The 25,106-nt window shown below is 29.0% G+C and overlaps 1 protein-coding gene and 2 long non-coding RNA genes across 3 annotated transcripts; 1 reads left to right on the plus strand and 2 right to left on the minus strand.

Moving 5' to 3' along the window:
* The first annotated feature begins 865 nt into the window (after window positions 1–865).
* On the plus strand, window positions 866–1,196 carry LOC135119731 (uncharacterized). Its single transcript, XR_010278348.1, has 3 exons — window positions 866–933; window positions 996–1,066; window positions 1,133–1,196. It is a non-coding gene; the product is annotated as an uncharacterized LOC135119731 (long non-coding RNA).
* A 5,076-nt stretch (window positions 1,197–6,272) lies between these two features.
* LOC135119728 (ATP-dependent 6-phosphofructokinase, platelet type-like) lies at window positions 6,273–15,117 on the minus strand. The gene is made up of 24 exons (XM_064044121.1): window positions 14,977–15,117; window positions 13,698–13,769; window positions 13,490–13,591; window positions 12,890–12,977; window positions 12,622–12,698; window positions 12,399–12,521; window positions 11,230–11,404; window positions 10,885–10,966; window positions 10,587–10,647; window positions 10,352–10,530; window positions 10,048–10,138; window positions 9,632–9,684; window positions 9,413–9,477; window positions 7,888–7,959; window positions 7,649–7,782; window positions 7,509–7,587; window positions 7,371–7,431; window positions 7,264–7,319; window positions 7,103–7,200; window positions 6,989–7,042; window positions 6,798–6,876; window positions 6,698–6,742; window positions 6,567–6,643; window positions 6,273–6,464 (listed from the first exon to the last, which is right to left on the minus strand). The coding sequence occupies exons 1-24, from the start codon at window positions 15,115–15,117 to the stop codon at window positions 6,273–6,275; spliced, it is 2,256 nt and encodes a 751-aa protein (XP_063900191.1).
* A 3,487-nt stretch (window positions 15,118–18,604) lies between these two features.
* On the minus strand, window positions 18,605–19,416 carry LOC135119732 (uncharacterized). Its single transcript, XR_010278349.1, has 3 exons — window positions 19,371–19,416; window positions 19,234–19,313; window positions 18,605–18,908 (listed from the first exon to the last, which is right to left on the minus strand). It is a non-coding gene; the product is annotated as an uncharacterized LOC135119732 (long non-coding RNA).
* Window positions 19,417–25,106: the final 5,690 nt, after the last annotated feature.

Below are 25,106 nucleotides of genomic sequence, written 5' to 3' on the forward strand. Positions count from 1 at the left end.
AAAACTAAACTAAAATATTCAAAGCTAAAAAAACTATATATATATAAACTAATTTATTGAATAACTTAAATAATAGCAACCAGCAGCTCATTGAAAATGGATCAATTGTGGAAGTTGATGAAAAAGTGAGCGGTTCCAAAGAAACCGTGGAATCTTGAAAATGTGAGTCTTTAGTTAATTTTTTTTCCTTTCCATGTTTTCCAAATTCTTTATCGATCTTTTAAATAAATATATTTTCTTGTTATATATAAATTATACTTAAAGAAACCTCAAGTTTTTCTGAACCAGTTGATACAAAGTTCAAACCTTATTTATGTAGAGTAAAAAACCCTCATATAAAGTATATATTAAACAGTATACCTTTTGACGAGTTCACAATTGAGTAGGACTTAGCGCCTTATATTAAATTAAAGTTTCAAAATATATGGTTAGTATTTAATAAAAAATTGAAAGTAAGTTTAAAATAAATAAAAAAGTAATTAAATATATAGTAGATCCAAGAAAAAGGTAACCCAAGCCAAGGTGAAGTGGAGCTTCTTCTTCATTAACATCTTCAGCAAAAATTCCATAAATTGACTGGTGTTTCGTCTGTTTCTTTCTCTTTTGATCAAAATAATATTCTTCATCCATTTTTTAATATGAAAACAAACATAGCTTAGTAGAAAGGAATAGGAGAGGACCACTTCAATTTATAGTTCTCTAAGTCTATTGGTTGTAAGTGTAGGTTTAAACCCGTGGGGGGATTCACTTTTCACGTTAACTTTTTGAATGATTCCAAAATGTTGCTTTTTAACTATTATAAAGTAAATATACCTCAAAGTAAATAGTAATATATATATATATATATTATAGGCAGCGCCCATGGGATTTTTTTCAACAAGAAATGTTGGTTTGGGATACCACTAGTAAATAGTGTCTACAGATAAAATTAAGGTTATGCATTTACTTGGCGGTAAACAAACAAATTATAACTCACTCCGCTTACTTTGAGGCAGACTTAAGTGTACAAAACTTTATGGCTCTCCGTACGGCACCTTTCACGCAAGACAACGACCACTCTACTATCGTATTTATTACTAGTGCTGATGCATCCACTTTGCTGTAATTAATAAAAACTTAAAATTTTTTGTAGTTAACTTTAAGTGAAGGAACTGCATATAAAAAACTGCGTTTGCCAGTCTATTTAAGTACGGATAATTTAAGTGTATATTTTTTCTCATTTAAAATTTATAAAAATAACTTATCAGAACTTATTAGGCTTGAAAAAATTTTTTAGTAAAAGTAGCAACACTGCTACTGCAATTAACGCATATACAGTCTTCCCCTCACAACGTAATTACATCTGCAAAGTTTATGCAAGTTAATTTTATATTTTATTAGGGGACAAACAAACCGTTCCTAAACTATTTATTGAAATATTGTTGAAAACCTCCAGTAGGGTTAAGGACACAAGCTACCTTAGTGTGAATATAAATGTGCTATAAAAAATTGTTATATAAAAAGATTTTATTTGAACTTTTTTTTGTAAAGCTCATAAAAGTCCAAAAATTGAAGCAGTTATTTCCAAAGTAGGCTAGACAAACCAAAAACTAAATGAAATTATTTCATTTCTGAATCATTGGTATTATTATTTAAATTTGCAAACAAAGGTTATTCTTTTTTCGACGAACGGCAATGAGCGCCAAAGCTTCTCAATAAGGTTTTGTCAAGTAAATACGAACTATATTAAGCTTATGTTAATTTACCAAAATAAGTTTTAATTACACCTAATAATAGTTTATTACCTTACTTTTAGTGAGTATAAATTTTGTAAGTCGGCAGTCGAGGTACCTATTACATATATTTTTTTTTAATTTGCATTATATCATTTCTTGGGCTTAATTTCAGAACTTAATATTGTCACACAATAAAATTTTCCTCAGGGGATGAAGAAAAATTTTCTTTTTAGCTTACACTTACAATAATATATTGACCTTTGGCTGATCAGCAAAAGTTTACTAATAAAATTTCAAATAAAAGGCATAGTTTGACTACGTGTTGAAAAACTCGATTGCTCTTTTAATTATAGAGTTAAACGTTTATTTAACGCATTTTATTTAACAAATTGTGAAAGGTAAACAGGAATATTTTTTGCGATAACTCTTCTTAACTCCCTAGTAATACAGGTAACTTTAAGTACTTCTTAAAGCCTTGAACGTTTTAAAAAACCGTAACTTTTTAACTAGATATTTCTACTGTTACGAGCGTTATTACTTTACGTTATATTTATTACAATAGCTAGAAGTGCTTTTTCTTCATCAATATAAGGAGCTCTTTGTTAATAAAATTGGCAATTTTATAGAAATGAATATTGCTAATAAAGTAAGGAGTCTTTAAATATAAGAAACGACACTGCCACTATTTTTTCATAATACTATTACTAGTTATAATTAATATTATTATTATGGTTATTATTATTGTTTTTAACTATGATTAATAAGATATAACCCTGGTTTGTCATGCTTTTTATAACCCTCAGAATTGTACTAAACAACACTATTTGTAATGACGCCCTGAAATATCTCTGCTTTATAGCAAGCCCCCTATTCTGGTTGTAAGGAGTTAGGTTTGGTTTAATCTTTACAATAAAGCACCGCCTTACATTTGTTCTGACAATATCGTTTTAACTCTCAGGTGTTCTTCATTTTTTCTTATAATTCAGTTTTATCTTTGATGAAAGTTTATCGTTTAATTTATAATTTTGAGTTTGTTATACTTTTTATATACTTTTTTGTTTCTAAATTTTTATTAACTAATTTCGATTAGTTTAGAGCTTTTATTTTTGAAAATATGCGTATCAGATTTAGTTAACCTTTAGGAACACTGTTTTCGGTTTAAAATGTCAGGGGTTCAGCAATCTCGATGAGTTTGTGAGTGGCAGACAAATAGGATTCACGAATATACATAGGAAAATATTTTAATAACTCTAAACTTCATGAGACACCAAGTATTTAGTATGATTGGTTTTTTTTTTATTATATTTTTGAAGAGGAATTAATAATATGTTTTTTTTTTCTATATAGAGTTTTTCATTTTTAAATAATAGCGTCTACTGTAAAATCTTTAAGTCAGTTTTTTAAACTAAAGGCACAGTGTGAGCTTTCTATTAGAATTTATGAGTGCGAGATTAAATCCGCAACCATCAAAGATCCAAAAAGAGAACCCACGACCTTGAGTAGGCGTGTCAGTGCTCTGAATCGCTGAGCTACGACGATAACTCTGAATACTACGAATTTAACCCGTTACTTTTCGAGTTAACTTGTCACTTAGTATTGCACTTAAATTTAGCTCTCAACGGTGTTTAGTGGGAATTCTTCTTACTAGCTGGTTTAATGCGTCTTTAATAAATATCTATCATTCTTTTAAAGCGTTTACTTCAAGTCACACTTTCTTACTCATCGTTCAAAGATTAAATTTTCAGGCTGAAGAATTTTGTGCGTTAAAGTTCATTATTCCTAATGTACAGTTTGGCTTTCGAATGGGTCGTTTTATCATTCAACTGATCTTGAGGTTTACTGAGCACGTTACCAAAGCGTTCCAAAAAGCTACCACTCTTGTACTTTAAATTTTGGGGGATCCTTTGAAGACGTAAAGAATTAATATTGAAAATGCCAGGCTTTACTATTCCTTCGAATCAAATATTTAAGTCCTTTATAAAAGATAGAAATTTAGGGTCAAGATAGAAACCCTAACCTCTCATCAGTACACCGTTATTGCAGGTGTTCCACAGGGCTCCCTTTTGCCCCTCTGCAGTTTTCTATCTTCACTTTTGATATATCCGAAGTCAATACTGTTTTTCGTACGTTTATTAGCTCCGTTGGGCTATAAATAATTTGCAATCACACTTGGACCTCCTTGAAAGCTGGTTCACTCTTAAACTTAAGCCGACAAAATGCAAGGCCATACTGTTCTTGTGCAGAAAGAAATATCCCCAGGAGAGCAACTTACAAAAATTAATAAAGCTCGCCACAAGGCCAAGCGAGACGCTCACTTAGACTTCTTAACTAACATATTGAAGAACTATTAGCAATAATTTATACCCTCTGCTAGGCGAAAAGAGCAAGTTAAACCTAAGAAATGGCGGCTCTATATAAATACACGTTAAAGCCTGTACTCACATGCCTACCTTTCACCTGGCTCTACTCTTCTATGAGAGACTTAAGGTAGTCTACCAATCCTAGAAAATAATTTTCTTCCAACGCCTCATGGTTTATAAAAAATTTGCATCTGCACTGAGACTATATAATTGTTTTTTATTAAGGAAATAATTAAAAACAACGCAAAAAAATGTTTTGAGCAGACTTGCACTTTGACTAATTACCACTTATGATCAAAACCTACGACCTGTGGTATATATACCAAATATAGAATATACCCAAACACCTATTGGTCCTACCCAACTGGCTTAATAGCAATAATTATAATAATAATAATAATGATAACATAAGAAGTTATAATAACAATTAAAGAATAATTTTAATAATTACAATGTAAAAAATAAAACTAATATGTTCTCTATACTAGATTCCTGTAAAAAGTTGATTTTCTTAATTCTAAGTTTACTCTCCGACCCTTCACTACAAAGGAAAAGGAAGGACTGAGCAATATTGTCTTATGGACTAGCACATAAATTTCATAAATAGAAAAATTCAGTTCGATTCTATTACTTTATGTTTGATGCGTTTTTTGTTTACTTCCTTTTTAAGTCCCCTTTCTACCTACAGTATTCTTCTTTTAAGTTCTATAGTTATTTCAAGCTCTTAATTCTAAATTCTATGCTTGTCTGTGCACAACTTGACTTAGTTTTGTCTTCCGCCTTATAAGTTGGCCCTTCTTTTGATTTATTACCTTAGGCTGTAAAGAGTTTAATTGGGGGTGCTTACTATCCTCAGAGAAACTATGGATTTAGGGTCGTATTAAGGTATCCTCACCCACTGGGATAGATGCCTTAACCTTAACTGTTAAGAATTTTTACCATACACCATGGATTTGGTTCTTAATAATGCGAGCATTAGTTAACATATATTATTGAATAGCCTCAGCTAATAATACCGAACATGTATGGTATAAATATATAATTTTGGGGCTTGTTTATTTTATTTGCTTCACTCTTTTTTTCCCCCTTAGTGTTTGTTAGAGGCTTTGCACCTTTGTAATCGTAGTTCGAAGTTGGTTTAGAGGACCACGATATGCTTAAAAAGTTTTAGTATAGAAAATTAGAGCAGTATAAAACCTAAACGTTTAAAGGGCGTTTAAGACGGAGGTAGAAAGGAATTTTAGTAGTCTAGAGGACCACTAGTTGATAGTTTGTTATTTTTTAGTAATAGTAAAGATTTTTAGGCAGGATAAGACTTTATTTTATACAGTAACCCTGTGTTTTAAATTTCTATAAAGTATAAGTTTGGGTATGCTGGAGGTGCGTACGCTGTTGTACCGATAAAAGAGGAGACTAGGATAAATTGCAACCAATATGTAGCGTATAAGGAGGCATACATACTTTTATGATTTGGACTCTTCAGTTTAGAGTTTGAATCTTTAATTTTCCCGATTAGGAAAGTTTGGATGTATATATGTTTTGTAAAACTCTTACTCGCCCCTGTAAATAAAAACTTTTGATGCTCGCGCAGCCCTTTTTAACAAACCTTCTATCTATTTTCCCTCTCTACAACTCTCATAGGCGTTATTCTTAAACTCTGATAAACTACTTTTATGGGATCAGGATTACTATAGGTGAAAGTACGTAATAGAGCTCATACTTACCAACTTACCTTGGAAAAAAAATTAGACACATATGGTAAAGCGCAATTCGCAAGTGATTTAGGAGTAACAACAGCACTAAGTAATTAAGAAAATAGCAAAGGGCTCGCATCAAGTTAGAAGTTTTTAAGAAATAACATTTTGCAAAAAGGTTGGCCCCTTAAGAAAAAATGACTAGCTAGTATGTTTTATAGCCTGAGCATTATTAACTATCTATCACTTTCCACGTATTCCTTGGGCTCTGTTTTCTAAGCTACTAATTTACAACCCAAAGAGCAAATAAAAACTATGAAAAGGTATTTTTCACGCAAAGAAGTAACAAGCAAGTGTGGGCTCACTTCCAGTAAGTATCAAGTTGCAAGAAAGTAAAACAACCTAAAAATTGTAAAATCTGGGACTTTCTATTATAAATTAACTTTTCTTATAATATAATCTCCTTTAATACTATAATAAATATATTTTATTATAAAGTTAACTTAAGATTCTTCAAGTCCTTCGCAGTTAAAGCAGCGCAGCTCTTCCAACAAGTCCGTATACTCCGTAAACCAGTGTTTCTTCGGCTTCCTCTTTTCAAGAACGCATTCTTTTTGAAGATCAGAAACATTGACGAAGCGGATTTTATTATCAAGAAAACCAACAAGTGTTGTTTCACACTTATTATGAGCAATCTGTAGAAAATTAGCATTAAATTTTTCATAATTTTAAATACATTTATTATCAATTATTACATAAATAACAATAATTAAATAATATTAATCTGTTGAAATTACTTGCTCATCAAGGAAATTTATAGCAGCCACTGATAATTGTAAGGCCCGTATTCTATCCAACGGGGATGGATGCAAGCCTTATGGGAATTATACTATAGCGCTTTTATAATAAGATTTTGACAAGGAAAAACCTTGACAAAGGTGGCCCAGCACGAGTTTGCGCACAGAAAAAGCAGCTATTAGAATTTTTTTTAAAATTTTCTTTTTTTACCAATAAAAACAATAAATTACTCTTTCCCTCCTCTTCAAACAACTTTGCCATAAAGTCAATATCATAAACAGGATTGCATTCCTCACTTCTAACAAAAACCTTTAAAAAATAAAATTTAATAAACTTTTTTTCTCCGTTTTAATTAGTGAAATGACTTCTTCTTTTATGATATATCGTAATAAATATTATAGTTAAAACTTTTTAATATAACCATTTGCTGCATGGTGCCTTCCGTGGCTCTTCTATGAACAAAATCGAGATCTTTCTTGAAATTATGTTTTTTAGTTTAACAATTAAAAAAAATTATTTCAGTCGCAAAAAGTACCGTAAGAAGACTTAAGGAAACTTCTTTTTCTTGGAGATACACCGTTTCTGCGCCACTGGATAAGGCGCTAACAAACGCAAGATACCCACAGTTGGCGCCTAAAAAAAATTCATTAAAAATAGTGAAAATATAAGTATATACAAAGGAAGTTGAAAGAAGACCTTGTGTTTCTACGAAAAAAAGTCTCTTTCGTAGGGCATCTGCAGAATATTTGAGTCTACAATGTAATAATAACGCTATAAGAAAAGAAAAAGAGGAACAACTTTACCGATCTATGGCATCAACGACAGCGTTGACAGCTGTGTCACAGCCGATCGACCATTCCGTCCCTTTAATAACAATAATAATAATAATAATAATAATAATAATAATAATAATAATAATAATAATAATAATAGTAAATAACCAGGAACGTTATTGCTTATGGTCGCTGGTACAATAACTATAGGTATCTTCAATTCTGGACGGTTTCCTTGTTGAGCTTTCTAAATATTGATAATAGTTAACTATAAAATAATATGATAATGAATATATTAATAATAATACAATATCCCAAACGGAAGTAAGCGCTTCAAATCCACCAACGACCAGCAAAGACACAATTTTACGATTTTTGATAGTTTCAGCTATTTTCTGAAAGTTCTTTGGCCTTACGCGATTGGTTCCTAACTGAGCCCCGCCTTGAATATATATTTTTTGTAAATTTACTGTTGATATATATAATACACCAGAAGGTTTTCTTTTAAACTTTTCTTATTATAAAAGGAAAGTTAATGGAAACTTACCTAAAAGTCCCCAATTGTCAACACTCATAAAGTCTAGCTTTAAAAGTTCGTCATTTTCAAAACCGCAAAAGCCTTAAAAGGAAGTAAATATTATACTATAACTATAGTATTGAATGCTTTTAATGTACTATAATAAACACTTTTACATATTACTATTTATTTATTTGCTAGTTTTCTATATTTATTTGTATACACCCTTTGAGCTCATATTTACCTCCTTACATTACTATATTTTATTTATTTATTATTAAATTAGTATTTACTTCTATATAGTTATTTTTAATATAAAAAATTTACTATAATCTGCTATTGTTTACTTTACTTACATGTTTAGAATTTCAGATAATACAAACTTTTAATAGTCCCTCTTTTTTATTCACCGTTATTTTTAATAATTATTTCTTTAAAAAAAGTATATCACTATTATTATTTTACTTATATTCACCGTTTACTTGTTCATTTATCTTAACTTTTCAAAGTCTAGTATATTTATTATTAATTTTTTTGTCATTAATAAATAGATAATAAATAGTAATATATTTATAATACTTATTATAAATATAATTATTTTGTATACAACAATTTATGTATTTGTATTTTTATAAAATTCACTGCTTATTTTTATTCGTCGTTTAATATTATTATAAGTATAATTGATTTATTAAATTTTTTTATGAACAAGCATATAATTATAATAAATACAATTTTAAACCTCATTTATATAATCCATCATCTTTCTCTTTGTAATATATTTATTTATTAGCTTATTATCAGTATACTGAATAATTACTAAAATAAATAATAATTATTTTTAGTATATCTTTATTATTTATTATTATTAAAATTAGTATTACATCTTATTACTTTTTCTTGCAATTTATTGTATTTATTTCTCATAATATGATGTTCAAATATTAATAATACTGCTGTTATTTCTTATTACTATTAAACTTTAATAATTATTAATTTTCTATAATATTATAATTATATCATTTATTATTATTGTTATAATTTTTTGGTCGTCCTTCCTTAATCTTTATAAATTTATATTTTAAAATAAATTACTACTCTTTCTTCATTAATATTATTTAATTTATAACTCTTTATTTATATATTTACTCGTAACTACTATTACAACTCTCAATACTTAGTAATATTCTTATTGTTCTTTTATTTATTATTATTATCGAAGTCACGAAACATTTGGTAATAAACTTTATTATTTATAATCATTTTTATAAGATTACTATTACTTTTACTTATATTAATTATTATTATAAGTCTCAATACATTTATATTTATAATTTATATTATTTTTACTTTACTTTTTTCTGTTAATATTATTAAACCTTGCAAATTTTTTACATGAATTATTTGATATCATTGTTATTCTTTAGCTTAATATTTTTATTTATTTAGGTACATTTCCATTTTTTTTTCTTAATTTATAATTATATTTTATGAGTTATAATAAAATATATTATTTAATATTTATTTAAAAACTACACTTCTTTAAATATTTAACCCATTTGAACTCCGTAAGTAGTATAGCCAAGATTCAATGATAAGCGAACTGCTGCTCTTACAGCGCTGATGTTAAATAATAATTTAAAATATGTAAATGAATAATAAAATGATTATATATATTTATTTATATACTTTTTGATAATAATGATATAAATAAAATGAACGAAATTAGATAAATTACAAAAGCTTTATGAAGCTTGATATTAATAATACAAACCTGTTCATTCCAGCAGCGGGAGCACCAACGCAGATAATAGCAATGCACTTATCCTTTTTTTTATTTAGTAATTTTTTATTAATAGTTAATATATATATTAATTATATTAATAAGAAAATAACCGTAAAACAAAACCTATTATACTAGAATAATAATAATACAAATATTATTAATGCAACGCATTTATTCATTTATTTATATAGTATTCAAATAAACAACTTTTATATTATAATAATTTATGTTTATAAACAACAATTTACCTTTATATTATTTATTTTAAAAGTAAAGATTTCTAAAAATGCAACACTTGCTTACAATAAAGGTATAAAAACTGTTTAATTTCAATGCGATTTTTTTCTTTTTAACTTTATATACACTTTATGAAATAGTCAATATACTAATATAGTTGTATATACTTCTCCAAAGTTTGGTGGCCTTTTTTTAGGAGTGGAGCGGTTGACTGCTATGCAATATTCATAATCTCTTCTAAAAGTTTCCCCTCGCTGCCTAAAATAATTATAATACAATAATTTATTACATAAAGAATATCAAAAATAAAATAATATTTTTAAAATATGAAAAAAAAATATACAGTAATAATACATATTAAAAAACATAAACTATAATAAAAACTATAAATAACCAGAAAAAGCATAAGTAAATAAATAAGCATTTGATTTATAAAAAAATAAATAATGCTGTATTATATGATTTCATAACTTCATTGCATCTTCATATTTTTTTTCCACCCTCAACTCTGAGACTTTCTGAGTCTCAGCAACGCTTTCAATAAGCGGACAGAAGACCACGTGGGTCCCGCACAACCCTACAATTTGAGCGGGCTCCTTGCAGGAGGCTCGGAGCACGTGTTTCACAGCTTCTGTGGCCGTAATAGTTGCCTACAGTGCCAGTAATGTTATTAATTAGAATCAAAGTAATAATAATATTAATTTACCATAAATCTATCGTACCCCGACGGACGGCCGCCACGCTGGACGTGTCCAAGAATTGTTGACCTTGCAGTGTTTATATTATTATATCATAGTTATTTTAATATCTTTTCACTAGCATTTCTTTTTCCAGTTATTTATATAAAACTTTTACTATTACACATGAATAATCAGGTAAGAAGGTTTTTATAGTTTTTTTTAGCGTTTGCAGGTTTTTAAAAAGCAAACTATTAAAACTTTAATATATAATTATTAGTATTAGTATTACAATTGTAATTTTCTATTACTGTTGTTAGTAATAACCTCGTATCATAACCAAGATTGTTACGTATAACATCCACAACATAATTAGTAGTTATGGGGTTTCCGTGAACATCAGTAGCGCCTATAATATATATTATAATATTAAGCGAAGTGTTCGTCTGATTAACTATTAGGAACTTTATTAAAGAAGTTTTTAAAAAAAATGATATAACAATAATAAATAACAATTACAGAAGTATTTCCGCTTAAAAGTGTCTATTTTATGTATATTGCAGCCAAATAAAACCCTCTAATTTATATTTATTTTACTATACTTCATAATGCATATTACTTGTTGTAATTGCACTACTTATTAATATTATTAAAATATAATTATAACGAAACCTTCAGCAATAATAACAAGATTAACTCTTCTTCCCAGTTTCCTTCTCAGTTCAAACTTTCTACAAAGAAAATCTTCCCAGCCATCAACGGGGGGCGACTCGGGGATAATAACATAGTCAGCTCCGCATGCGACTGAGGCTCCCCAAGCTAAGTATCCGCATTCTCTTCCCATTACCTTTAAAATTTATATTTTTAATATAATATCGGTATTATTATATTATGAAAATCACTAAAAAGGGATATTGCAAGAAAAAATTACTTAAAAAAGGTTTATAAAAAATACAAAACTTTTGTTCTGAATAGTAAAATTTACAGAGATCAAAAAAATTAGTATGTGATAGTGTTTGGTAAGTTTGTTATCTTAAATTGCTATATAAGCAATTTTAAAAAAGCCTATCATTCCCAGTAGGCAGGCATACAGTAGTCCTACTAAATTATTTTTAGAAGAATTTAATCATAATTTTTTTTGGTGTTTTACTATTAATAAATTTTATCTCATTTATATATATGATAATTTATAATAATAATTTTAACAAATTTTACAAAATTTTTATTACTTTTTATAAATAAATGCATAAAAATTTGATTATATATGAAAAAAAGCTACAATAGAAAAGGCGTGCATTGGCTCAAGTTATAGCTAAAATAAACCAAACAAAAACTATTCAAAAGTAACTTAAATATACTAACTTTTTCATTTGCTAAAATAAGGTATATCCTCGTGGTGAATATAAATTCAGCAACTCAACAATAGCTTTTTTAAACTACCTTTATTACTTCAATATATATACTTTATATATATATATTAATGTTATTATAAGCAAGACACTATATCTTTTTAATATATATATATGTCTTCATAAAACTATTTCAAATTTTATAATGAAAATTGCTTCTTTTATATTAACGTTTTATTATTATTACTATTATAATTATAAACAATGTATGTAACATATCGAATGGAGAGGTTTTCTACTATAGTTATAAAATAATTGCTTCTTTTATATTAACGTTTTATTATTATTACTATTATAATTATAAACAATGTATGTAACATATCGAATGGAGAGGTTTTCTACTATAGTTATAAAATATCAATCTGTACTAAAAAATTATGTTACCTTGAATACCATTACAATCCTCTTAGTAAAGTTTATTAATAATATTACCTCCAAAACAAAAGCTCTTTGGTGACTTTGTGCGGTGCTTAGCACACTATCAACGCACTCAACAATCCTATGCAAAGCGGTGTCGGTGCCAATAGTGAGATCGCCTTTATAAACCTTACAGAAGTTTAAATTATTATTATTGTAATATTAATAGTGTTAAACTAGAACATGAAGAAAAAAAAGAATAGATATTAGAAAGGAGGGGGGGGGGGGAAATGACCATATCATTATCAATAGAGCCAACTAAACCGACTAAGTTCAAATCCTGGCAAGAATCTAAACTTTCTTTAGAGATTTCTTCTATTTTATTTTTAAAAAAGATATTAACAAACTATTAATAGATAAGTAAACATAATTTTTAATTATTTATTTTTATATAAAATTATACTAATAATCTTCATAAAATCGCAAAATAGTTAAATTTAAAAACTAAAAATCTCAAAAGTAAAGAAGTATAAATTTAATTATGAAGTAAGAAAAATAAAAAAGACTTTTCTCGTAAAGTTCTTCTAACAAAGAACTCCACTCGTTTTTAAATTTACTAGCTCCTGTTAAACTGCCATCACCGCCGCAACAAATCTATCAGTTTTAAAAAGCCCTAAATTAATCTATAGCATTATTATATGCATACAAAAAATATGTACTCCAAACACAAAAATTCAATAAAAAAATATTATAACGATTTTGAAAGCAAACATAAACTTCATAAAAAAATATAAAACTCCTAAGAATTAATAATCAAGTTTTTACTACAAAAATTGATAGATATATAAATAAATAAAAACTGAAAAGTAATTTCCCATAAAAATTCATTGTATAACTTGATAAACTGTACTCAAGAAACAGAAAAATTACTCTAACTATACTGAGATTGTAAAAAATAAATTAAATAATATACTTTTATATTATAGATATACTTTATCCACTGCGTTGAAATAAAATTTAGAAAATTGTAAGTTTTAAATTGAAGTTAACAAAATTGATAAGAAAAACAACAAACTAGTACAAAAGTTATGATAGGAGAATAAAATTAAGCTAAAAAGATATTTTTAAACAACTTAAGTTCACTTAAATTTCTTAATAAAAATTACCAGTTTAGTTATTTTTCTTCCTATTAGATTTTTGGCAGCTTTTAAACGTCCTTCTCTTGTTCGAAAGGCAGCACATCTAGCTGTACCAATTATAGTTCCTCCCTTAATTAAAATTATGTATAGAATAACATTCATTTTAGGTATTATCCAGATTTATACCAAAAGTTAATGTTGAAAGTTTTAATATAAAACATTATAGAGGCTAAACTTGTTGTATTATTAAAGAAACATCTAAAAGGGACAGCTTTTTTATATTCCCATCCACAAGGCCTTGAAAACCCTATAAAACTATTTTTACCCACAAACGTAGGGAGTTGAAATGAAAGTTATGCCTCATAAATTCCGTAAACATGATGGCCGCTATTTATTCCTATTCTAACAGCTGCTCTTATAACAGCATTCATTCCTATTGAAATATGATGAAAGGTTTTCTTTTAAAATATAAATTTTTATTAGTGTATTTTTTATTATATATAAAGAAAATGATGCTACGTTCCTGGGGCATCCCCACCACTTGTTAATACGGCAATACTTTTGCGCATGCCTTTATTTTTAAAACAAAACAAAATTAATTATATAAAAAAATAAGAAAGACGCAATAAACATCTCTATCTCATGACTAAAAAAAAGTAGAAGAATCATTTTTAGCAACTAGAAGTGTTGCCAAACTAAATAATATTTCCATAAATGGAAGTGAGCAATCGGGGAATCTGAAATTCAACTAAAAGCTTTTAACTTCTTTAAGTTCTCGCAACATTTTTCCTTATATTCAGTGCATCGTAATAAATTTTTTTCTAAAGTGTTTATTTAAATTGTACTTTTGTTGTTTGATTACTTACAGAAATGTGGTTGAATAATTATCTAACCCTTTTTTCGGAAAAACATACACAATGTGGTAATAGCTGGCTCGGTATCAAAATAGTTAATTATTTACAAGTAGAATATGAAAGTTATAGAATATTAATACCCATAAGGAAAGTATAAATTGTACTTTAAAAAAATTTTCAAAGTATCAAAAAAAATTTGGTTATATATTTAACTTCGAAATTATTCTCGAAACTATGGTTGCGGTTTATGTACTTCATGTCATTAACAAACACTGTTTTTACTATGTTATGCGCTTATAAATATGTATATTCCTTTGTTAATTTTTTTTTTCTTGTATATGCTCTCTAATTTTTTTGTATAAAAGAGCTATGATAATTTTCTTGACCTGAATCAGATCCAGGTTACAATTTTATAAGTTCCAATATTTTAAATTAACAAATTTGTTTTTTCATTGTTTTTTCACAATGGGTTCATTCTGAAGTAAACTCGTGACTACAATACTTCTTCACACTCTTGTTAACTGCTTTAAAGTGTAAATGAATTTAGTAAAGAGGAAAATTAAGTAGAAAACTGATAATAACAGATAACATAAAGGTTAGGGTCGGGCTTCCTCGCATAAACCAAATTATTTCGTCCCTTGCGGGGTCAATAATGTTTACCAGCCTGGTTGCGCTCGGTGCATATTCAGGGCGCATTGAAGGGATGATGAATGGTGAATGGAAGACGACCTTTCGATGCCACTTCGAACTATGTAAAACCAGGTAACCCTCCTGGTCTTTCCAATCTTTCATGAACGACATATTTAGGAAGTTCTATATGGTGGTAAAGGCGTAGAGGGGCATAATAAACTGGTTTTAAAAACCTTAAGGAAACATTATTGGGGTGTTAGGCCTGAAACATGTGCTTTTGATATTAAAACTATTGGCTTTTTAGGATTCATTAATGAACGGAGGACGTTAAAAAGTTGGTTCCCTCAAAGATAAATTGTATTAGTCAGTGGGGCGCACTAAGAAATAAGAAACAGATTTTACAACATTTGGGGTTTGTAAACTTTTATCGGAGCTTTATACGTGGCTACTCCAATCCGGTTAAGCCCTCAAGAGGGCCTTAAGAAAGACAGTAAATTTTGTTGGGAAACAAAACAAGTTGACGTTTTCATGGAGCTTAAAATAAGGTTGGTTTCTGCTCCCATTTTTAAATATATCGATTTTGTTCTCAAGGTTGTGATGGGAGCTGTCCTTAATCAAGGCTATGAAGAAGGCCTACACTCGTTAAACTATCATACATCTAATAAAGAATTATTTGCAATTAGGGCTCTTAAAACTTGGAAACACTACTTGGCACTGAAAACCTAGAATATTATAGCGGGAGCAGATACTAAATAGGAGCACAACTGTGCATAATTTAATATTTTAATATAGTCCAGGAAAGGATAATATTTGACCTGACTTCTCTTGCGTCTTCCTTAATTAGAGCTCAGCGCAATTCCTAGGTTCTGTCTCCTTTTACCTTTTCTTTTCTTAAAAAAACCACTTACTTGAGCACTTTATCTATATTTACTGATAATAATATTTTAGCGCAAATACAAAGGAAACGTGAAACTCCAAATTGTGATCTGCCTACAAGGAAAGCAAACACTCTACCAGTCAATTTTATTATAATACTGCGCACTGTATTTTAAAAACAATATATTAGTCTTTTCATCTCAGAATTTATAGTTTTTAATTATTGGGCATGGGCTTGGCATTTTGAGATAAGTAAAAATTTTAAGTTAATTATTCGATATTTTATCTGGCCTGGTATGAAGAGGGAGATTTCCAGTTACATTGGTTGTCACACTGGTCAAAGAGTGAAAACGGCTCGACATTAGCTTACGAGCTGTTACAATCCCTCTTAACTTTAAATAATTACGGGAGAGTCGTTTTATGGATTTACTACGGATCTTTGCCTAGTCCATAACTACGACGCCATAATACATAGTAGATATTGTCACTCTGAAACGTGCCACTTCCTCCCAGTCTCCAAATTTCTAACCTCCAAAAAAGTTGCGAATCGCTTTATGAAAAACATTTAAATTGCATGCTTTTTTTAATAGTATATATTTTAATCGTGGTTTCCAGATTTTTTCCATGTTTTAAGTTAACTTATTTAAACTTCTAGAGTGCAAGGTTAATTTATTATCTGCTTTTAATTCCTTAAACTCACGAAGCTTGGGAAGTGGAAAATTAGGTAACTGAGCGATATCTTAGGTTCCCTAACAATTACTTACTAGACGATTAGGTTGACTATTTCTTCCTGCCAGGTTTTTATATAACAAAAGCTTTCATCCTTGGCGCTGTATAAGCTTTCAACATCAATTTAACGCTAACATACTATTACACCCCCAACTCCGAAAGCTGTTTCCAGAGTACAAACTTCTGTTGTGATTACAGTTAAGATCTTACCTATGTAACAAGAATATTAAACGACCAAGAGGTGTTAAAATATAAAAACCCCTGAATTCATAAAAGTTTGAACTATAGATTTCACGGTCCTTTTAAAGTAACAGAAAAAAAAAGGTAAAGTTGCTTACCGCCTTTTATATTCTAAGAAAATGAAAATATATTTTGTATTTCGGGTTACTTATTGAAGAAATATGAAAACATATGCGGTGGCAGAGAGTCTTCATTACTGATGATTTCGGATCAGCCCTGAGTGTAGCGGAGAAATTATTAGCAGTTTTTGGTCGAATAGTTAAATCTAGACGGCAAAATAGAAATGACTTAAGCTAACGTACAAGACAGAGATGACCACTGGGTCCTCATATTTAAATTTTTTTATGCACCCTTCTAGACGATTGATCCACTCTATTAAAGTAAACGTTCGTATAAATTTTCCTAATGACTGCGAGACATGATAGGCAGAAAAATTTTTTCTAAACTCAGAAAAAACATTTACCCTGCGCGCGTTTTACAAAATATTCTTCTCGATGACGGGGATCGCACCGAATCTCTTCATATAATTTGTCAAAGGAGTTGAGACGTGGGGCATAATGTAATATTTGATCCTAAATTTTTTATTTTAAGTTCTTTATACCGCTTAACTATTTGTTACTTTTACTTAGGTGTATATATACACATTTGGTCGGCTATGGGCGGGCAAAGTTTCGTTTATATTGTAACAAACCGAATGGGGTCTAATACTCCTCTTTATCGGCTCTTATTCTCTGTGTTAATTACAATTTTCTTCTAATTGTACTACACACTTCTTCCATCTCAGAAAAAAAGACCTTCATTTGGTTTACTACATTAAAATTAGTGTTTAAATAAACTCTTTCACTTTTTATAGATTCTCGGAAGAGTTTAGTTGTTACTTTATGATCAGTAAAGTCTCAGAATTTATATAAGTGGGTTAAGTCTTTAAAAGGAGTAAATTTAGCTCATTTATTACATAGAGTATTCTAAGTATTCATTTACAAGCAGGAAAGTATTGACATGGCAGGTAAGCTTGTGAGTTAGGATTAAAATGGAGCTGAATCATGACAGGGTGCCCAAACCAATTTTATTTAAAACTATGTTTTAATTTAAAAAAATATACTGTAGCAAATTTGCATTTATAAACAGGAAGATATTCTGAAGCAAAAATTAAAAACATCAAAGGTACCTTACATTATTTGAGGAAATTATATATGACGGACTTGCAAACTAATTCTTACGTAAGAATCTAATAATTCTCAACACAAGCTTGTTGAACTCTTAATGAAACATTATAAAACAAATTTTTGCTACAACGATTTTCTTTTAAAATTTACAAGGGTAAATACTTTTAAGAAATTTTCTACGATGTACATATTGCTTTGTTCGCTTATAACCCAACGAATAATGTTTTATGAGGATGTCAGCAAATTAAGTAGTTCAAACTTAGGTAAATAGGTAAAATGAGAGCAGAAAAGACATAACTAAGCCAAAAACAGTTTAACCAAAAACCCGTTCTAAAGGCTCGTGTGTGTATCTGGCTGCATCTTCCCAAGTTAAAGTCCTTAGCCATGTTCGTTCTCCTATACTTTGTTCAGTTCCTTTTCACTTGTCTCATATTTAGTTAAGTGCATACGTCTATTTAATTTTTTTATTGATAACGACGCTTATACACAACGCTCGGCCATCTTCATAGGAGGCTATACCTATTGGTGCGTTAAATAATATGCCTAGTGAGAGTAAAAAGAAACATTCATACCCGTGCGAAGAAAAAAGAGCTAACGAGCTTAACGTTCAATTCCTATCATTGCCTAAGCGATTATGATATATGTACGTAATATTTACCTGCATGTATTAAACATAAAATTGCTGTATCACTTTTTTTAGTGTCGTAGAAATACTTATCTTTGAAACCTTAAATACTCAAATTAAACAAAGTTATTATTACATAACTTGAAATTCTTGACAGCACAATCAAGCTTCTTTTTATTAGAGCAGTTGTACTACTTTCTTGTGGCTGACGACTCTAATAATTTTAATTTATTAAACTAGAACTTTTTTCTGGTCTTACAAGTTTGTGTGTTTGTAGCCCTTACCAATTGAGAGAAAAAGGGCAAGACCAGGAAAGTCACTGGAATCTAGGGCAGAAAATATTAAAACACTTTCTATAAAAACAAAACTTTTTTTTTTTGAAACTTAATATTAGAAAGAATATACATATAGACTTGAGATCTTCGGACATAAAATTATTTATACATAGCATCTAGAACTTTTTATACAAAAAAAAATTAATTTAACTAACAGAGAGATTACATTCGAGATTATAACGCAAATAAACTAATTAAAGGTCAACTACTTAACGAACATCGAACGAATTAAAAACAAAATAAATAGCTTAGAAATATATAAGGAAGACAAGCAAACACAAACTTTAACAAGCAAGTCAATATTAATAAATTATACCAATAAGAATAGGGAACACAAACTTGCTTAAAATCATTTACAATGGATAGAAGCAGTATACCGATACTTCGTAAAAACAACTAACAAACGAAAAACCGAATAAATTTCTGAGAAATTATTCTAAAAAGAATCGGTACATAAACTCTAACAGGCAGATCAGTATCGGCATATCTACAATCCGTCTAATAAACAAAAATTTTTATTAAAAATATCTCTTGTAAAGGTATATGAATGGACCAATTTATAATTGAATATTATGAGTATTGCGGATTTTTTCTCTTCACTTTTTAGCCCCGGAAGTCATGTTGAATAGAACATAAAACTTTTTAAAAAGATACCATAGCTGTAGTCAACACAGGTGTATATTGTTGAATTTTTTTATTTTGAGTGAAAGATATAAAGTTTTTTAAACAGGAGTAATGTGCACAATAAATAAAAAATTTTGAAGATGGCCAACTTTTGTAAAAGTTATGGTCGACCAGGATTGGCAGTTATTGTTAAGTAAGAATTAGGTTAAAAATATAAAATAACTATGTACTTACTAAAACTGAAGTTGATCTATTGACTCTAACCTTCGCAGAATATGCTTTCTAAGCGCAATTGACTTAAGAAGGTTAAACAGAGTAGAATAAAGATTAATATAGGCAGATTTTATTAGTTGTCCAGTTAAAATGGGTATTGACATCAAGTTTTAAACAGCAGTACCAGAAAAAGGCGCGACAGTCTTTTTGGTTTGGTCCTCAGGGTGGGCGTGTAACCCGCTGTTCCACCTTTAATAAAGCGCCTTGTCCTATAACTTTTTATTAATCGCTAAGGTTTAATTTATACAACGTCTAAGACTTTCTGAAAACAGTTGACTTAAGAAGTAAAATAAGAGTAGAATAAAAATTAAGTATATATTTTATTAGTAAAAAAATTAATAGGTTTAAAAAGAAATAAGACACGGTTTAAAAGTTACTTCATTTGAATTTATATTTCGAGGAGCCTTCTATGTCTTCCTTGGCTTTATGTTAGAGAAGATAATGAAGTTAAAGCAATTAAAATTTTTTTAGCTTGCGGTAGTACACTGATCGTGGCACTCCACTTTTCTATAGCTCAGTAAAAAACTTCAAGATCATTTTATGTTATAAATGCACTTGTGTTATAAAATGATAGCACATATTCGTAAGGTAGTTATCAGGGACCATGAATTCATATATTATGTGTAGGAAATTAAAAAAAAAAAGAATTATTATTATGTAAACCCAGACCATGATAGCGATTATCTAGTACAGGTTGAGTGTGAGCTACTGAGAGCATATAACTAAAATACCGGTGTATAAAAATGAACGACGTATATTTTACCAAACAACTGTGAACGAGTCTCTGTAAATTTAAAAAATCATATATCTCGCGTTTATACATTATAAACGCAGAAACTTCTTCCTTATTCTATAAAGTGTTCTTGAACTACACAATTTTTTTCTTTGAAAGCAATTTTTTTAAAGGTTTAGCCTTGAGATTTAGAGATGCAGTCTCCCATCGTCTCATTGTCTAGACTCACATTTTAAAAATAAATACAACGTAAAACTATTTTACCATTATTACTTTATACATTTTGTTTTTTATTTATTAACCAATTTACAATATAAAGTAAGGGTGGCACTCATCAATAGAAAATAAAAATTAAAGGGACTTCCGAAAGATGGCAAAAGTGAATATAAAAAATAAAAATTTCATAAATAATTATGTAATCCACAGTAAAATATTAATTAAAAAAATTAAAAAGTCTAATAACCAAAGGAAGCCTAGTGCACAAACATTTTCTAGAGAATATAAAGAAAAGCAAGCCTTTAGCATGGATATTACTTCTCGCTCCAAGTTAAAAACTTTTGCGTTAATTAATTACTATATAAAAATGCTCGCCATTACCAGTCGAAACTTAATTGTTATTTTATTTAATAATAAATTGGAAGAAAAAATAGTTGACTTTTTTTTATGCTTATGCTTTTCATCATTTTCATAACAAGTGACACCCACGCTTTGGAGCTTGGTTTATCTACTGATAGGATTTAAAAATCTCTGTAAATTTAATTTAATGGCTCAGTCAAAACTTTAAACTCACATACTCTCCAAGCTAACATTATTTTGTCAAAATTTTATTTGTATATACTACATTGTTCTGATAAAATAGTTTAAAAAATATGTAAACATTGTGTAGACTTAAAGTAAGTCTCATTGTTAGAGAATTAACAGTTTTCCTTTTTTACACTTTAATATAAACCTTACGCATTAATTATGCCAAAGTGTTTCTTTCTAGTTTTATAGAATTTAGAGCATTAAATTTTTTAGTAACCGCAAATGTTACCATGAAATTGCAAATCTGTAACTACTCTAATATAAGTGGGAATTATTATGTTAAGGACCTCTTAACTTTATTGTAATAGCTAATCAATATAAGAAATTGACCAGAAAAGTTGTGATAGAGCTAATTATATATGAGAAAAATAGAAAATTTTTATAATAGCCCTCTTAAGAACTACGATAAAATTGGTTGAAATTATTTTAACTTTAACTTTGTTATTTAACAGTATTGCTTTGAAAGTTATTTTTTTTTTTACGACGAAAACCAATTATTTAAAAGATTTAGTGCATAGTACTTTCTGTTTAGAAAGTATTGTAGGTTTTTCAACAGGTTTCGAGTATGAGCACTAAAAATATAGTTTTACATACACTTATTAACATCAGTTTTAGCATCCCAACAAATATTTATAGAGTATAATTTCCGTTATTTCGTCATTAAGCTACTAACTTTAAAGATTATTTTTACGATTATTTTTGTGCAAGAATTCTGTAAAGCGTGCCGCTCATAAACTAAGGCCACCTTCTTTGTTTTACGGGCAACCTTAACAAAAGTGGTCACACTTTTAGAATACAGAAGCAATCATGGAATTTAGTATATTACCTTCTTGGTCTAAAGTAAAAACAGAATTAATAGAATTAATGCTTTATATAAATATGTCTTTTAAGTACCTACTTTATATAATAATTCTTCGATTGTTATTGATCAAAAACTCAAAAAAAGGATGCTAATAATTCTATAATTTAGAATTTTATATAAAAAGTTCATTTAAAAGTATAGCACATAAAAGTTAATTAATTTGTATATTTTTTAACTTTAAACCGCATTTTTTCCCTTAAAACATGTATGACATTTAGTCAATTATAGTTTCCTATAATATTATAACAAAAATAATTATTTTACTATTACAGAGTAGGTTTACTTATATAAGAAACTCAACATATAACAACACTAGTTCGAATAATGTTTGATCATCACTATATACCACCCACAAAAAAAAATGAAAGCAAATTACAGGATAATTCACGCTTTTGTTAAGATAAAAGCCAATTAACTTTCGTGTTATTTTATTAGCAAATTATAACGATATCATAATTTAGCAATAATTGCCAAGCAATCCGTGAAAAGAACAAAACAATTTTAGGCGCCATACGTTACCATAAATGAAAATGCTTGAGCATTATTTATTAGACGAACTGTAAAAGTTGAAAAAAAATTCAGTCATCTGGTAAACAGTTTCTGGGCTTGCGATGGTCGCTTTTTGGCGGAGACTCTCGCTTCGTAGTGATTTTACTAGAGCTAATTATGAGTACCACTTTTCTATAAGCGTGCACAGCAACAGGGGGCTAACTGGAACACACTTCTCGTTCCTTCAGTAAGTGGTATAGTATAGTTAATAAAAATAATATCAGCTAATTTGTATACGCCTCTATAACTTTAGCTTTTTTTTTTTTAAGATTCATTGCTGTTACTTTGGCTACCGTTGGTAACGTAGTTACCACCGAAAGATTCGCAAACGAAAATTTTTAGTAAGCCAAAGCACTCGCTATACATTTTATTTATAGTTTGTGCGTCCTTTTGGATGGTTTTTGAATTTTCAGTTATAGTATGTAACTACATCAAAAGGTAGCTTGTGTTCTCGCACTAGGTTCGCATATCTTTGTTTTACCTTTTCTTTTCGTACAAGCCTTAAAGGCTCATATATTTTACCCCTTATTAATATTTAGCTTGAGGATCAGGATTATTGCATTCTTTAAAGCCAACCTCTTTAGCATTTTTTGTTGTTGAATTTACATCGGGTGTTTTGGATACCTTAATAAAACGGTTAACAGTGAAAGAGCTTGGAATGTCCCTATGCCAGCTTATGCTTACCTATTTATACCAGAACTGCCTGCTACAGAACTCATAATTTATACCTATTGTAAGAGAGCAAATCATAAAAACAAAAGGGTTTTTCATTCAAAATCTGTTATAATAAGCAATTTGTTTATCTTGGTTACTTTGGATGTTTGTGCGTGTTCCCTCGCCTTGGCTTCAGCCCTCGTTGGTGTCAATAATACTTTTTCGGTTATAGTAATACCCTCTAAACCTTGCAAAGAGTACGTTTACACTGCTCCTTACTTTGGACGTGGTTTTTATAAAGATGAAAGCCGTCAAATTCTGCTGGGGCCCTTCCCAGATGAATTGGCAAGAGTGGCTTTTAGCCAGGTTTAGTCATTATCATTTTAAAAAAAAGATTTAGATTTAAATTAGGTCCAGCAATTTTAAAAGAGCCTAAGTTTTAATAATACCCAAGTTATAAATGTAAATTTTTACTATAATTGTAACTTTTATTGCTAAACAACACTCTCCTGGCTAATACATTAGATGTACTTTAAAACAGCTTGCTAAAGACCTTTTTAGTTTTTAACTATATTATTCCGAAACTCTCATTTAAAAGTGTAACAATGAATATAATAAAAAATTTAACGACAAAAAAGATCTTAATCTATAATTTTTATAACTTTTTATAGAATATTTAATTGTTAGTTTAATGTTTAAATTACCACGGTTAAACATAGCCGATAGCACGAGAAAAAGCGATTTATTATTTTGAATTTTACTACGCTTAATTAACTTTCGTACAACCATTAAGTGTCTATTTGAGCTATGGTTTTACAAAGAGTTACCCACACACAACTTATACTCGTATAAATACATAGGATGTCGCGAAGGCAAAGTAAAATTTTTATGTAAGCTACAGCTAGAGTGGGCAGCGCAAATTTCTTATCTTCAACACGTGGTGTTATTGCCCATTGATATGTGTTCTTGAATATGGAAGCGTCGCATAGCTAGACAAATTATTGTATATATATATACAGCAGTTAAGTTTTATATCGGGTAGTGATAAAACACACTTCAGTCACTAAAATGGTTAGTGTTGGAAATCAGTGCTTAACGAAGGCTGCAATATACATCAGGGGACAAAACCTTAAGGTATAAGCCTAAACGACAGGTTAAAAACATAAGAAAGTTAAGAGAATTATAGAGCGAGGGGAACAAAGTTTTAATAACTGGGCGTATTAAAGAAAATATAGTTAACTTATATAGATAAATTGCTTAAAATTTAACAAAGTACAATGCGATATAAGTTAATGTAGGTTGAAAGTGGAGAGAGCACTTACGGTGTACTTGATATCTTGAGTGACTAACAAAACTGATATAATTCAGTATATCAAAGTACGCGTTAGACCTTAATGCAAGCATGCAACCATTGCATAAAACCAGTCTTTGAAGTATTTCATTTTAATTTCTTGTAATAGCTACGCTGTTCGTTACCAGACCTACTAAAGTGCTTCAATGTATTAACACAAGGTACGAGCGTCCTGTGGGTGAGTAGAAAACAGGAGAGAAGTTAACGTGAAGTTCATTGCTGCACAGTTCCTTCTTGAACTTTACGAAAGCGGTGTCATGTCTTCAAACGTTATCCATTATTTCTTTTAAAATGTAATATAACACTAAATTTTTAAACTTATAAAAATATATTATGTGT

Source organism: Zophobas morio, unplaced genomic scaffold (genome assembly GCF_036711695.1).
Source record: "Zophobas morio isolate AGI-343-1 ecotype UQ-CSIRO unplaced genomic scaffold, CSIRO_AGI_Zmor_V1 ptg000300l, whole genome shotgun sequence".
Taxonomy (NCBI): Eukaryota; Metazoa; Arthropoda; class Insecta; order Coleoptera; family Tenebrionidae; genus Zophobas; species Zophobas morio.

Coding starts and splice junctions, on each gene's coding strand:
- LOC135119728 (XM_064044121.1), bottom strand. CDS start 15,117: ATGTCGTTCATGAAAGATTGGAAAGACCAGGAGGGTTACCTGGTTTTA. Junction 11,405..12,398: donor AAAGAGCTTTTGTTTTGGAG/GTAATATTATTA, acceptor TAAATTTTAAAG/GTAATGGGAAGAGAATGCGG. Junction 7,588..7,648: donor TTACTTCCGTTTGGGATATT/GTATTATTATTA, acceptor ATCAATATTTAG/AAAGCTCAACAAGGAAACCG.